This window comes from Balaenoptera physalus, assembly GCF_965194825.1.
Source record: "Balaenoptera physalus genome assembly, chromosome: 4".
Classification (NCBI taxonomy): domain Eukaryota; kingdom Metazoa; phylum Chordata; class Mammalia; order Artiodactyla; family Balaenopteridae; genus Balaenoptera; species Balaenoptera physalus.
Genome location: NC_138891.1, coordinates 42,897,465 through 42,912,343, shown reverse-complemented (window position 1 = coordinate 42,912,343; position 14,879 = coordinate 42,897,465). Strand labels below are relative to the sequence as shown.

Genomic DNA, 14,879 nt, shown 5'->3' with positions numbered 1-14,879 from the left:
TATGAGATAACTTCTTAGGGGAATTCCAAGTCCTCACTGTTTTCTACTGTCACAGTGTCCCCATTCATTCACTGGGTTCCCTTTAGAAATCACTCTCTCTCTTTCTGGTTCCCAAGACTCTCATAATCCTTCTCTAATAATCTCTTCCTTCCCCCCTGTTTCTCCCCTCAACCTGGCAAAACTCTTATTCGGGTCTTTTATCCATGCTAAGTTGTACACTACTAACAAGAACCTTAGCCTTTGCCAGTTCCCAGTAATATTTGCAATAAATGAAGACTTTGCCAGTTCCCAGTAATAGCTGCAGTAAATGAAGCCTTTGCCAGACCTTCATTTGACTAGAGGAGAATCTGAACAGTGGGATTTCAGGAAAGAGTCTTGAGTAAGAGAAGAGTAGAGCCTGGGGAAACTGAGAGAGGGTGAGGCTGAAGTCTTCCAGATACCTACACACTTGATTTCAATGTCCTTGATCAACTTTGAAGACCACAGAAAACCTCCATTGGAATTTTTGCTTCTTTCATCCAATGTCAATTCACAAAACACAGGGTATTCACCACCTGAAACAGTCCAGTCACTTTAATTCAGTTTGACAAACCAATTTGATGTCAACCAATTTAATATCAATTTAATGTTACCCTCATAGTCTTGGTACTTTTCTTTAAAATGAGTGATTGGGTCTAGGGGATTCTACAGTCCATCCAGCTGCTAACATTCTAGGATTCTACTTTAGCTACCTAATACATGTGGTAAATATTGTCTAAAATATATATTTGTGGAATATATCTAGCTGAATGATAATCCTTGGGGGCAATGGCCATGACTGTCTCAGTCACCATGGTATCTCCAGTTCCTGGTGCGATTACCAGCACGGTAATAATTATTTTTAATAAATAAAAGGAAGTGGGGGAGAGGGGAAAGCCTTTCACCAGTTAGATTCCATCTTCCTATCTATGTATTTCCTCCATGTGCAAACCCCTTTTTTTTAAAATTTTATTTATTTATTTATTTATCTATGACTGTGTTGGGTCTTCGTTTCTGTGCGAGGGCTTTCTCTAGTTGTGGCAAGCAGGAGCCGCTCTTCATCGCAGTGCGTGGGCCTCTCACTATCGCGGCCTCTCTTGTTGCGGAGCACAGGCTCCAGACGCGCAGGCTCAGTAGTTGTGGCTCACGGGCCTAGTTGCTCCGCGGCATGTGGGATCTTCCCAGACCAGGGCTCGAACCCGTGTCCGCTGCATTGGCAGGAAGACTCTCAACCACTGCGCCACCAGGGAAGCCCTACAAATCCCTTTAATTGATGCTTTGCTTGCATTTTTGCTAATCCTCACAGCAACCTTAAATAGAAAGGATTATTATTTCCATTTACAGGTGAGGACCTTGAGGCCCAGAACATTTAAGTAACTGGGCCAAGGTCACATACCCAGCAAGTAGAGAAGTCAGAACTTGAACCAATGCCTGTCCTTAGTCCCAAACCCATCATGAAAATGCAATAAAAAGCACTTTCTAAGCTACAGATAATCCTATGAAAGCAGAAATTGTTTCTGTTATTATTACAAGAGAAACTCTGATAAATCAAATCCATGAAGCATCTTAGAATGTGGTACTACATGGATCCTCCTGAAGAAGGAGATGTTATCCTGTTTTTAAAACAATGGCCCATGTCTGTGGGTCTGTTTCTGTTTTGCAAATAAGTTCATTTGTATCCTTCTGTTAGAGTCCACATAAGTGACATATGATATTTGTCTTTGTCTGACTTACTTCACTTAGTATGATAATCTCTAGGTCCATCCATGTTGCTGCAAATGGCATTATTTCATTCTTTTTTATGGCTGAGTAACATTCCATTGTATATATAGTTTGGTTGTGGTATATATATATGTATCTCACACTTATGGTTACCAAAGGGGAAAGGGGGTGGGGAGGGATAAATTAGGAGATTGGGATTAACATATACACACTACTATATATGTAAAATAGATAACCAACAAGGACCTACTGTATAGTACAGTACTCAATATTTTCAATATTTTGTAATAACCTATAAGGGAAAAGAATCTAAAAAAGAATGTATATATATATATACACACACACACATATATAAATTGAATCACCATGCTGTACACCTGAAACTAACACAATATTGTAAGTTAACTATACATCAATAGAAAAAAAAGGAACATTAAAAAACAAACAAGCAAACAAACAATGACCCAGAAAAAGCCTTTCCTCAGGCCTCACTATCCATCCCTCCAGGTAACAGTGCTGGCCCTTGTCTCACCCCCACTTTTTACAGAGAGCTTCACCCTCTTTGTGTCCCACAGGGGCTCAAACCCTCCCCAGTCACCAGAAGGCATCACCACACAGCTTCAGCTGTTAAGAGTCAAACCCATCCAGGCCACTGTACCACTGAAGACATACCACAATGTGCTTAGGCAGTGTCACCTTTGAACGCACAACCTCATTAAAGATTTAAGAGGGTTTTAAAAATCACCAAGTTTAGAGAAAAAACTAGAAGAAGAAGGAGGAGAAGGAGAAGAAACAAACTACTTCCTCCCTCTTTTCCATATACGGGAAATCATCTTTTAAAAAACGTATAATTAAAAACAAGGAGAAGTGTGGTGTGCTTGAATAAAATAAGCATTTTAAGTCTCTTGTTTAGCTTTACTGAGATATGCCATCAGGTCTTTAAGGGCAAGTTAATTTCACATTTGATTGTGAAAGATTAAGACATTAAGATGTTTGCTGTCATCTAGTTCTAGGTTACCTGTGAATAATTAAGTTCATGCCATTTTTGTCATCTTATTTCTCAAATTCAGCCTCTTTTCCTAGCTTCCTCCTTAGCATTTTTCCATGCCCTTTCCCCCTATTTAGTGCTCATTCCTGGCCCTTCGTCACTGCAGGTTTGTTCCATGGTCCAGTTTGCTGCTGCCTAGAAGAGCATCTCCTGTCTGCAATGCCATTTTGGAACAGATTCCTTCTGAAGCTGTTACTACTAAGAGAAAACCACATAGTAGTACTAAAAATGCCCTTATTTAATGAATGAATGAATTCTCCTTCCCACATTGCTCATCTTAAATTGTCTAAAGTGGTTTTCTTAAATCTTCCCTGTTGTCCCATAGGACAGCAGTCCTCAACCTTTGTGGCACCAGGGACCGGTTTCATGGAAGACAATTATTCCCGGGGGTGGGGGTGGGGGGGGATGGTTCAGGCAGTAATGTGAGCGATGGGGAGCGGTGGGGAGTAGCAGATGAAGCTTCACTCGCTTGCCTGCTGCTCACCTCCTGCTGTGCGGCCTGGTTCCTAAAAGGCCACAGACCGGTAGTGGCCCACGGCCCAGGGGTTGGGGACCCCTGCCATAGGAGACTTAAAAATGGACTCAAAAGGAAGTAAAACATATTACCGAAGCAAATCCAGAACCTAAATATAGTGCATATTCTAACAATAGGTTGTAGCAGATGATTTACCAATAATAACCAACTCTCTTCTCACCTTTTCATGAGAAACAATGAATAGATAATCTTTAAAATGGCTTTTCATTAATAAGGGGAAAAAGAATCAAAGAAAAGGGGGATATCAATGCTTTTTATTGACTCTTTTACTTCATGAGACTGAAGTGAGATGTGACAAAGTACTTTTTACATGTCAGAGCTGACTACTGAGAGGGCTGGGAAATGATCCAGCGCACTGTAGAAATGGGCAAGAAAAAAAATTTTTAATCTTAATTCTTTAAATTGTCAGCAATATGTGACCAAGTTCTTACCAGGTGTCCAGCTTTGGTGTAATGCATGTTGGTATGCTTTAGAGCTGTCATTTCCTTGATTGACTGACTGACTTTTACAGCTTAACACAATGAACACTGACCACCTCACAGTTTCTACGGCTCAGAAATCTGGGTACAACTTAGCTTAGCGCCTCTGGCTCAGGGTCCCTCACAAGGCTGCAGTCAAGTTGTCCACTGGGGATGCTCAAGCAAGAAATTTAATTTTTGAAGAGAAAGCAATGGCCAGGCAGTTAATTAGTAAGTTTTTAAAAGCTAAAATGTATAGAGAAAAAGGTCAATGATGTTTCTAAATGAGTAATTTATCTAATTTATAAAAGTAAAAAGAATATTAAGAATATTTTAAACAGATTTTCAGTATATGGTTGATTCTGAATGAGTAACGCCCATGAGACAGCAGAGACATAGATTTACTGAAATGATTGGTATTCAAAATCATTTCAGTTTGGCTTTAGAATGCAGGGAAGGCAACATGTCCATATAATCTTAAAGGCTCATCCTCTCAAACCCACCACAGCATTCCCCTGTTAAAAACCTTTGGGGCCCCCTCACTCACAGGATCAAGACAAAATACTTTGCCCACTCAGCTAGGCCCTAGGGCACTTGGCCTCACTCTGGTCATTCCCTTGACCACCTATCAAGCTCCTTCCCACCTCTAACCTTTGCACAAACACAAGTTGATCCCTATGTCTTGTCCATTCTCCCCATCTGACTACTCATTTTATCTGTTAGATTCACAATCATCTCCTGGATTTTATCTCAAATATCTCTTCCTCAGAGACATACTCAGACTGGATTAGGTTTCCCACAGTCCCTTATACATTGCTCTTGCCCTTTAGGGCATAATATAGTAGATAATTATATATTTATATACATTATTTGATTGCTACCTGTCTTCCCAACTGGACCAAGCTTTCTAAGGGGTGGGTCTGGGCCTGGCTGAGCCATCATTCTCCCACCTTCACCCAGCACAGTCTGGAACTTCATACTTGATGAATGACCTCTCACACTCCTGATCAGTTACCTGGCGCCACCCCAAACTCTGTCAAGGTAGTGAAGAGGAGCAAGTGTGGGTAGCCATCAATAAGATTTTTAAAAATTAAATTTAGTTTGAAATATACAGTTGTCTCATGGGACAGCCTAAAAGCTCAAATAGGGATACCTCCTAATTTCTCTCTTTCAGCTTATCAGGGGAAAGTCTTGGTTGCTTGGATAATATTGTTCACTGAAATTATCACTTCTTCTGTCACTCATTTTCTCTTAAACTTTTGACCTTTGCTCTTTCTCTGCAACCAGAGTTAGGAGTGAAAAAGAACATTGGAGGTAACTTCTCACTGAAGTCCACCTGCCAGGACAAACCATTCAAATCCAATTACTTCATCTCCACTCTGGCTTCTAGAAGACTAAGTAATTGTATTATTTACTTATTTGGATTACTCTGGCCATTATTACAAATAATCATGACCTGGTAACACAGAGACTTTCCCATTTTAAGTTTTTGTGGAAATTTTCCTTGTCAGAAAGGGTTACTTACTATCAAAACCAAGTTATTGAAAGTCAGCAGTAGCCTACCGGATCCCGCTTAGGTCGGGACTGTGAGTCATCTGTAATTATTTTTTTAAGTTGGTTACTTGTCATTCATTCATTTACTCATTTGTTCAGCAAGTATTTACTGATGACAGTCTTTGTGCCAGGCATTAGGATCATGAGAGTCTCCCCATAGCCTGAGTCCACGGTCTTATGGAGCAAAAACATCTTGCTTTTACTCAAAAGAGAATCAAATTAAAGAGAGATACATTCAGGTCAGAACATAGGAATGATCTTCAAAAATATTTAACTGTGATTTGAATAATAAAAGTTATCAAGGTGGACTTAGATGATGTAGCACCATGATACTCCTAGGAGTAAGCACAACAGGTACAGGTCTGCTTGTCTCCCCAAGGACACCCACCATGTCTCTGAGTGTCTGCAAAATCTTCCCAAGAATCTTTAAGAAATGAATGAATAAATAAAAATTGGTATATCAAAAAAAAAAAAAAGAAATGATAGATGCCCTTCCTTCTAGGAGTTTTTCCTCGTAGTTTTAATTGTGATCCTATCTGAGGGCCAACAAAACATTTTTATATGGTTTTCATAAGTTCTCTACCCAAAAACCAAATGACCACCCAAAGGTACACTTTGGGCTTCACCTTTGTTTCAGAGGTGTCTTGTTTCCCAAGACCATCCATATGTCCAGTGCCTCACTAGAAAGACTCACAGGACTCAACATATATTCGCACTCACAGCTAAGGTTTATTATAGCAAAAAGATATACAACAGGATCAGTCAGGAAGAGAGACACGGTTGGAGTCTAAAGAAATCCATTTATAGGCTTCAGATGTTCTCTCCCTCCCATGAGTGGACACACCAAGTGTGCTTCTTTCTTTACCAGCAAAAAGTGCAGTGATACATGCCAATGTTTCTGCTCAGGGAAGCCCATTAGAGACTCAGCACCAAGGTTTTTATTGGGGCTGGTCACATGGACACTCTTTGCCTGGCAATTACAAAAAATTCCAGACTCCCAGAATAAAGCAGGTATTCACCATAAATTACAGTGTTTGCACAGTCTAGGCATAGTGAATCATCCTTATCCATTAGGGAACAGAAAGAACATTCCAAAAGCCAAGTTTCCAGATGCCAGCCAAGGACCCTTCTAAAAATAGCAGCCTCAGGTTTGTTATATTAACTCTTTTCTGCACACTATTCTTTAATCTTCTACCAGAATATATGCTGTAGGAAATAGAAAATTCACGTTTACCTCTCTAAATGTACAGGGCTAAAGAAAATGTGGTTAGCCTCAACTGTAGATATTATTATCACTAGAGTTATTACTAGCAATTATTTTTAGATAAATGTTACTGTTAATAATATTATTGCTATCCATTCTAGTAGTAATTATTAGTAGTAATGGCAATATTATTAATTCCTATGATTAATATGTTATTATTTCCATATAATATTCCTATTAGTAATTCACTCAATGATCATTAACATTCTTAGAAAATTTTTGACATGCTGAGATCATGAAAATACAAGGAGATTCTGTGTTTAGTGCCTTATTTTTTTTTTTTTTTCTTCTAAACTGTTACCTTTTTTAACAGGACAGACTTTCTGCAGCTTGAAGGAGCCAGCCATGGATTTCAAACGTGTGAAGGACTATTTCTCCTGGCTGTACTATCAATACCAAATCATTAGCTGCTGTGCTGTCTTGGAGCCCTGGGAGCGATCCATGTTCAATACCATCTTACTAACCATTTTTGCTATGGTGGTATACACCGCCTATGTTTTTATCCCAATCCACATTCGCCTGGCTTGGGAATTTTTCTCCAAAATGTGTGGCTATCACAGTACAATTTCTAATTGATCTTGTTTGTATCCTGTGAACTGGCATTACATATGTGTACATTGCTTACAATGTATTAATTTAGGTGAATACTGTAGCTTCTTTCACTATCTCACCTGAAAAGCTCTCTCGTCTCTATGCACTCTTATATCCTGCCTGAAATTTGAGATAGATGTCTCTTTAGGTTCTTTTGTACATGCTACATTGTGCACCAGACCATAGATAACACAATGACCTTACCTCACATACCATATTCTCTCAACTTAAATCTATGACTTTAGATTTTGTTTTTAATTGGGAAATTTCATATAAACTTTTTCTGGGAAGTAGGCTCATAAGAGACCTATCAGAATCATATTTAAAATGCTCTCTTGATACCTATTCTATAGTGAAGGATATATTTTTTAAAAATTTGTTCATACACTACTGTCAAAAGTATCCTATCCTTGTTTACAATATACAAAAAGATCTGAATAAATTATATAGACCCCCTAAAGTCTTATTTTCTAGTAACCTGCTGATACCTAAAATTCTTTTACTTCAAGTGCAAAAGAATAGGTTGAAGGTAATTATCTCCTTTCAGACATGGTTCATGAATTGTTTCAAATGCCTCTAAAAGTCTGGCTTTATAACAGTTTAAAATCAACAATGTTGATTTTAGATGACCCAGTAAGTATTATAATACAAAATCATTTTAAGTGTAAGAAAAAATATATAATCAAAGTAAATTCAGATACTGTAACTTGTGATGCTGCCTTGCCTTGCATGATGCTGGGGGAAAAGAGACAAGAAATTGCATCCTTTCTGTGTTTTCACTCAGTGGAGGGGTGGGGTGTGGGGAATCATATATTGGGCTACAGGAAGAAAAGCTAATAAATAGGCTGGAAGTAATATTCTACCAGCAGGAACTCGACAGCTCCAGTTAAATGTTTTGATACAGTGGCTCCTTTGCAGAGCAAAACCAAGATTTATTAAATTTCCTTCAAAGTGTTTATCTTAAAAACAAATACAAGTTTTTAATTATACTGCTGAATCAAATGTGAATGCCAAAGGCCAAACCTTGAAGTTTTTCTTTCCTCTCAATAAATCTTAATGTTAGTAATTCTGGAGGGTAAAACTGTAAATAGTTTTTGGACAATATTTGCACCTTTGTTTGTGTTATGAAAAAAAAATTTTCCAAGGAGAGCTAAAGAGAAAAATGTTTGGCATGCCAAATTAGCTTGCATGTTTGTTAAAAAACAAGAACACATGTTTTGAAGATAAACCAGATCTGAACATGTATGTGTTGATTTTTGCAAAATAAATTAGGTTTAATTTTATAAATAAAATATCCACTTCCAGATTTGCTTTTTTCTCCTATTGCACTAAATATCTAGGTGCGTACATCCATATTTCTCTGCAAACATCATTTCTTAGTGATCCAAGGTAGTAACTGATCTTAAGATGGTAGGGTAAAACTATTGATAGATTTATCAAGAGTCTTCTCCATGGTGGACATGTTTTACATGTTGAAGTAGGTATTAAGGTCTCCCAGTTACAGGTAAGGGACCTAGAACTTGGAAAAAGTACATTTCTTGTTCGAGGTCCTTTAACTACTAGTGGCAAAGTCAGTAAGCAAATCCAGGTCAGGACCACACTGGGCCCTGAAATATTTGCCACATAGAAGCCCATGGAAGGACAATGTGAGCAAATGAAAGTTAATGGGCTGGGGAATCCCCAATGTGTTAGAAAGCAGAACGCCATCAATAAAAGGGGTGAGGGGCTGAGGAGACAGCCAAGGTTGGAGGAACAACAAGCTCAGGTCCCAGCTCTGCTTTTGCTGCTTAGTGGTGCTGTGTTCACCCATTTCTATGCTGTCCAGGCCCATAGGCCTCTTTTAAAAGAATGCTTCACTTTTAAATATTTAATAGAGGATTCTCAGTTAAGCTTGAACTTGAATGCATTCCCAGTTCACAATGATTCAACACCCTTATATACATGGACCCCTGCTAAGTAATCTTGGAATTCAACCACAAAGATACTGCACTGACCTTCTTAAAATCCTCCTTCTAAAATAAGAATCAAAATATTATAAATGTGACTAGACACAGTAAAGCTTAATAAAGGATATTGCAAAGCACTGCCCTAGGATGTCACTTCAAAGGTAAGCATTTCCTCTGAGTGATCAAAATAATAAACACAGGGTCCAAAAAATATAATCAAACATAGTTTAGAAAAAACTATCTGCATGCAGAAGGGAAGAAAGCTCTACCTGCTCTGCTCTGTCAATTTTCTAGACTAAGCAGAGATGCTCTTTACCTTGACCATAGTTAGCCTAGATTAGGAACATTTATACGCTTTTCTTTTGCTTCTATTATTTGTATATTTCAATGGTATGTGCAGAACTTTAAAAAAAAAAGAAGCTAAGAGTTTCATGGTTCAAATGGGCTTGCATTTGTCACTCACAAAACTAGGAATCATAAAATATTCCTTCACTGGCATTGGCCAAGTAAACAATCACTTTTGTCTACTTGTGCAACAAAAAACACAAAAGGCCAAGAAATCAGGCAGTTTGAACATCAACATAGGACTGGTCAGTCTTTATTAACAAGTCATACATGCGAAAAAAAATCGCTAGTCAACATTTTCTACTTATTTCTTCTATAATTAACATATTGGGTCTTCTCGCTAGTGGAGGCTGTGCCTCCGGAAGGCAGGAAGTTTGTCCTTATTTCTGCATCCTCAGTTTCTGGCCCAATGCCTGGTACAGAGGTGAGCAGATACATATCCGACGAAACATGACATAGTTCCCCATACCCTCTGTCCACAAGAAACAAGGAAGTTCAGGATGTATAGCTTCGGGCTATTGACCAAAAGAGTAACATTCTTCATTTACTCATTCATTCAACAAATGTATTAAAAGTCAACCACTTGTTGAGGGTAGATAGAGGAATAGAGAGAGGGATAGATATGTGATGAAGAAACTACAGTAGAAACTAGGGGTTAGGTATTCAGGTGTTCATTATAAAATTCTCTGTGCTGTATGTTTGAAATTTTTTATTTAAAAAATGCTGGGGAAAAAGTCCACCATGTGCTAGTCATTGAGCGTGCCACTAAGAAACAAAGATGAACAAGACAGAAAGAGAAACATCCCTGAATTTATGAATCATACAATCTGGTAGGCAAGATGACACAAGAAAAAAAATAAGCAAACGAACTATTTATAAATTGTTATAAGGTTTTATGAAAGAAACAGCAGAGTGCTGGAGAGAAAGTAACAGTGGGTGGGGGACAGTGGGGCACAGAAGGGGCATTGCATTAGGGGAATTCAAACTTCTCTCATTGTAGGTCTTTAAGCAGGGGGGCGATGTGGAGGGTGGGGTCCTTTACAATGTAAGATGAGGACACTGGCTGTTGTGAGTGGATGGGATGGGGCATGAGTCTGAGCAGGAGGTCCTAGCACAGATGAGAGCCAGACTAAGGTGGTGGCATCAGAGACAGAGACACACGGTCTAATGTTACATACTTTTTGGAGCTAGAAAGTCAACATATCTTGCTTAAGGGTTGGATCAAAGGAGTAATTTCATTAAATACACATAGTATTTTTTTAAAAAATCTAACTCATCTAAAGGAAACTTCCTCCTCATTTGGGGAAAGTTATTTCCAGAGCCAATCAGCTGCCTATAAGAAAGGATAGAGTTTTGGTGGGGCTAATGGAGGGCTCTGGGAGGGCTCATGCCAAGAAGTACTTCCCAGAACTTCTGCTGCCAGTGTTCTTGTCCCCATGGAAAGCCACAGCCACCCCCCGCCTCTGTAGGAGACTCTCCAACACTAGCAGCCGTGGGGCTGACAGAGTCTTTGTGCTCCGGCCGGGTGTCAGGCCTGTGCCTCTGAGGTGGGACAGCCAAGTTCAGGACATTGGTCCACCAGAGACCTCCCAGCTCCATGTAATATCAAACGGTGAAAGCTCTCCCAGAGATCTCCAGTGCAACGTTAAGACCCAGCTCCACTCAATGACCAGCAAGCTACAGTGCTGGACACCATATGCCAAACAACTAGCAAGACAGGAACACAACCCCACCCATTAGCAGAGAGGCTGCCTAAAATCATAATAAGGCCACAGACACCCCAAAACACACCATCGGATGTGGTCCTGCCCACCAGAAAGACAAGTACCAACCTCATCCATCAGAACACAGGTACTAGTTCCCTCCACCAGGAAGCCTACACAACCCACTGAACCAACCTTAGCCACTGGGGGCAAACACCAAAAACAACGAGAACTACGGATATGCAGCCTGCAAAAAGAGGACCCTAAACATAGTAAGTTAAGCAAAATGAGAAGACAGAGAAACACACAGCAGATGAAGGAGCAAGGTAAAAACCCACCAGACCAAACAAATGAAGAGGAAATAGGCAGTCTACCTGAAAAAGAATTCAGAATAATGATAGTAAAGATGATCTAAAACCTTGGAAATAGAATGCAGAATATACAAGAAACATTTAACTAGGACATAGAAGAACTAAAGAGCAAACACACAATGATGAACAACACAATAAATGACAATAAAAATTCTCTAGAAGGCATCAACAGCAGAATAACTGAGGCAGAAGAACGGATAAGTGACCTGGAAGATAAAATAGTGGAAATAACTACTGCAGAGCAGAATAAAGAAAAAAGAATGAAAAGAATTGAGGACAGTCTCAGAGACCTCTGGGACAACATTAAATGCACCAGCATTCAAATTATAGGGGTCCCAGAAGAAGAAGAGAAAAAGAGAGGGACTGAGAAAATATTTGAAGAGATTATAGTTGAAAACTTGCCTAATATGGGACAGCAAATACTCAATCAAGTCCAGGAAATGCAGAGAGTCCCATACAGGATAAATCCAAGGAGAGACACGCCAAGACACATATTAATCAAGCTATCAAAAATTAAATACAGAGTAGCTGGACCTGTGAGGAGAGCCATGGGTCAGGCGGCCAAGGTTTTACAGCTCTTTAAAACACTGCACAGGACCAGACAACAAGTTTTTAAAAATGATGCTAGGGCACTAGAAGCAGCCAGAATAAAGATAAATGAAGAATTCAAATGTAATAAAAGTGAAACTTCTCCTAAGAAAATAGAAGAGCTAATAAAAATAGGTTCTGATGTTGAACTGATACTCAGAACATCTGTTATACAAGGTATTCACACAGACCACAATACGCTGAAAATGGTCCCTAGGAAAGACCTTCTTATAGAAAATGTGCCATATTGTGATGCACCAACTCAGAAGCAATGAATTTTTCTGGAATAAAATTAAGTCTGTATCATTTTTAATTTTAAAATATAAAACTCTGGCTAAAAAAAAAAAAATTAAATACAAAGAAAAATATTAAAAGCACCAAGGGAAAAACAACAAATTACATACAGAATCCCCGTAAGGTTAACAGCTGATCTTTCAGCAGAAACCCTGCAAGCCAGAAGGGAGTGGCAGGACATATTTAAAGTGATGAAAGGGAAAAACCTACAACCAAGATTACTCTACCCAGCAAGGATCTCATTCAGATTCGATGGAGAAATTAAAAGCTTCACAGACAACCAAAAGCTAAAAGAATTCAGCACCACCAAAGCAGCTTTACAACCAATGCTAAAGGAACTTCTCTAGGCAGGAAACACAAGAGAAGGAAAAGACCTACAAAAACAAATCCAAAAGAGTTAAGAAAATGGTAATAGGAACATACATATCGATAATTACCTTAAATGTAAATGGATTAAATGCTCCAACCAAAATACATAGACTGGCTGAATGAATACAAAAACAGACCTGTATATATGCTGTCTACAAGAGACCCACGTCAAACCCACCTCAGACACATACAGACTGAAAGTGAGGAAATGGAAAAAGATATTCCATGCAAATGGAAATCAAAAGAAAGCTGGAGAAGCAATCCTCATATCAGACAAAATAGACTTCAAAATAAAGACTATTACAAGAGACAAAGAAGGACACTACATAATGATCAAGGGATCAATCCAAGAAGAAGATATAACAATTGTAAATATTTATGCACCCAACATAGGAGCACCTCAATACATAAGGCAAATGCTAACAGCCATAAAAGGGGAAACTGATAGTAACACAATCATAGTAGGGGACTTTAACACCCCACTTTCACCAATGGACAGAACATCCAAAATGAAAATAAATATGGAAACACAAGCTTTAAATGATACATTAAACAACATGGACTTAATTGATATTTATAGGACATTCCATCCAAAACAACAAAATACACTTTCTTCTCAAGTGCTCATGGAACATTTTCCAGGATAGATTATATCTTGGGTCACAAATCAAGGCTTGGTAAATTTAAGAAAATTGAAATTGTATCGAGTATCTTTTCCGAACACAACACTATGAGACTAGATATCAATTACAGGAAAAAAATCTATAAAAAAATACAAACACATGGAGGCTAAACAATACACTACTTAATAACCCAGAGATCACTGAAGAAATCAAAGAGGAAATCAAAAAATACCTAGAAACAAATGACAATGTAAACATGATGACCCAAAACCTATGGGATGCAGCAAAAGCAGTTTTAAGAGGGAAGTTTATAGCAATACAATCCTACCTCAAGAAACAAGAAACATCGCAAATAAACAACCTAACCTTACACCTAAAGCAATTAGAGAAAGAAGAACAAAATAAACCCCAAAGTTAGCAGAAGGAAAGAAATCATAAAGATCAGATCAGAAATAAATGGGAACAAATGAAGGAAACGATAGCAAAGATCAATAAAACTAAAAGCTGGTTCTTTGCAAAGATAAACAAAATTGATAAACCATTAGCCAGATTCATCAAGAAAAAAAAGGGAGAAGACTCAGATCAACAGAATTAGAAATGAAAAAGGAGAAGTAACAACTGACACTGCAGAAATACAAAGGATCATGAGAGATTACTACAAGCAACTCTATGCCAATAAAATGGACAACCTGGAAGAAATGGACAAATTCTTAGAAAAGCACAACCTTCCGAGACTGAACTAGGAAGAAATAGAAAATATAAACAGACCAATCACAAGCACTGAAATTGAGACTGTGATTAAAAATCTTCCAAAAAACAAAGCCCAGGACCAGACAGCTTCACAGGCGAATTCTATCAAACGTTTAGAGAAGAGATAACACCTATCCTTCTCAAACTTTTCCAAAATATAGCAGAGGGAGGAACACTCCCAAACTCATTCTACGAGGCCACCATCACCCTGATACCAAAACCAGACAAAGATGTCACAAAGAAAGAAAACTACAGGCCAATATCACTGATGAATATATATGCAAAAATCCTCAACAAAATACTAGTAAACAGAATCCAACAGCACGTTAAAAGGATCATACACCATGATTAAGTGGGGTTTATCCCAACAATGCAAGGATTCTTCAATATACACAAATCAATCAATGTCATAAACCATATTAACAAATTGAAGGAGACAAACCATATGACATATCATCTAAATAGATGCAGAAAAAGCTTTCAACAAAATTCAACACCAATTTATGATAAAAACCCTCCAGAAAGTAGGCATAGAGGGGACTTACCTCAACATAACAGACGCCGTATATGACACACCCACAGCCAACATCGTTCTCAATGGTGAAAAACTGAAACCATTTCCACTAAGATCAGGAACAAGACAAGGCTGCCCATTCTCACCACTATTATTCAACTTAGTTTTGGAAGTTTTAGCCACAGC

The 14,879-nt window shown here is 38.4% G+C and overlaps 2 protein-coding genes across 5 annotated transcripts in view; both read left to right on the top strand.

The window, feature by feature from the left end:
• Positions 1-9,555, top strand: part of SPTSSB (serine palmitoyltransferase small subunit B) — a 33,653-nt gene extending 24,098 nt beyond the window's left edge. For all 4 annotated transcript variants that reach the window (XM_082458472.1, XM_082458471.1, XM_082458470.1 and 1 more), the window contains one exon: positions 6,913-9,555. In XM_082458472.1, the coding sequence (XP_082314598.1) occupies positions 6,945-7,175 (231 nt within the window). In that variant the 5' untranslated portion in view covers positions 6,913-6,944 and the 3' untranslated portion in view covers positions 7,176-9,555. The remainder of the gene's footprint in view (positions 1-6,912) is intronic.
• A 2,039-nt stretch (positions 9,556-11,594) lies between these two features.
• Positions 11,595-13,888, top strand: LOC309659134 (uncharacterized protein). Its single transcript, XM_082458454.1, has one exon. The coding sequence runs from the start codon at positions 11,675-11,677 to the stop codon at positions 12,416-12,418; it is 744 nt and encodes a 247-aa protein (XP_082314580.1). The 5' UTR covers positions 11,595-11,674; the 3' UTR covers positions 12,419-13,888.
• Positions 13,889-14,879: the final 991 nt, after the last annotated feature.

What these genes read in the sequence shown, in the direction of transcription:
- LOC309659134 (XM_082458454.1), top strand. Translation starts at nt 11,675, where the DNA reads ATGATGAACAACACAATAAATGACAATAAAAATTCTCTAGAAGGCATC.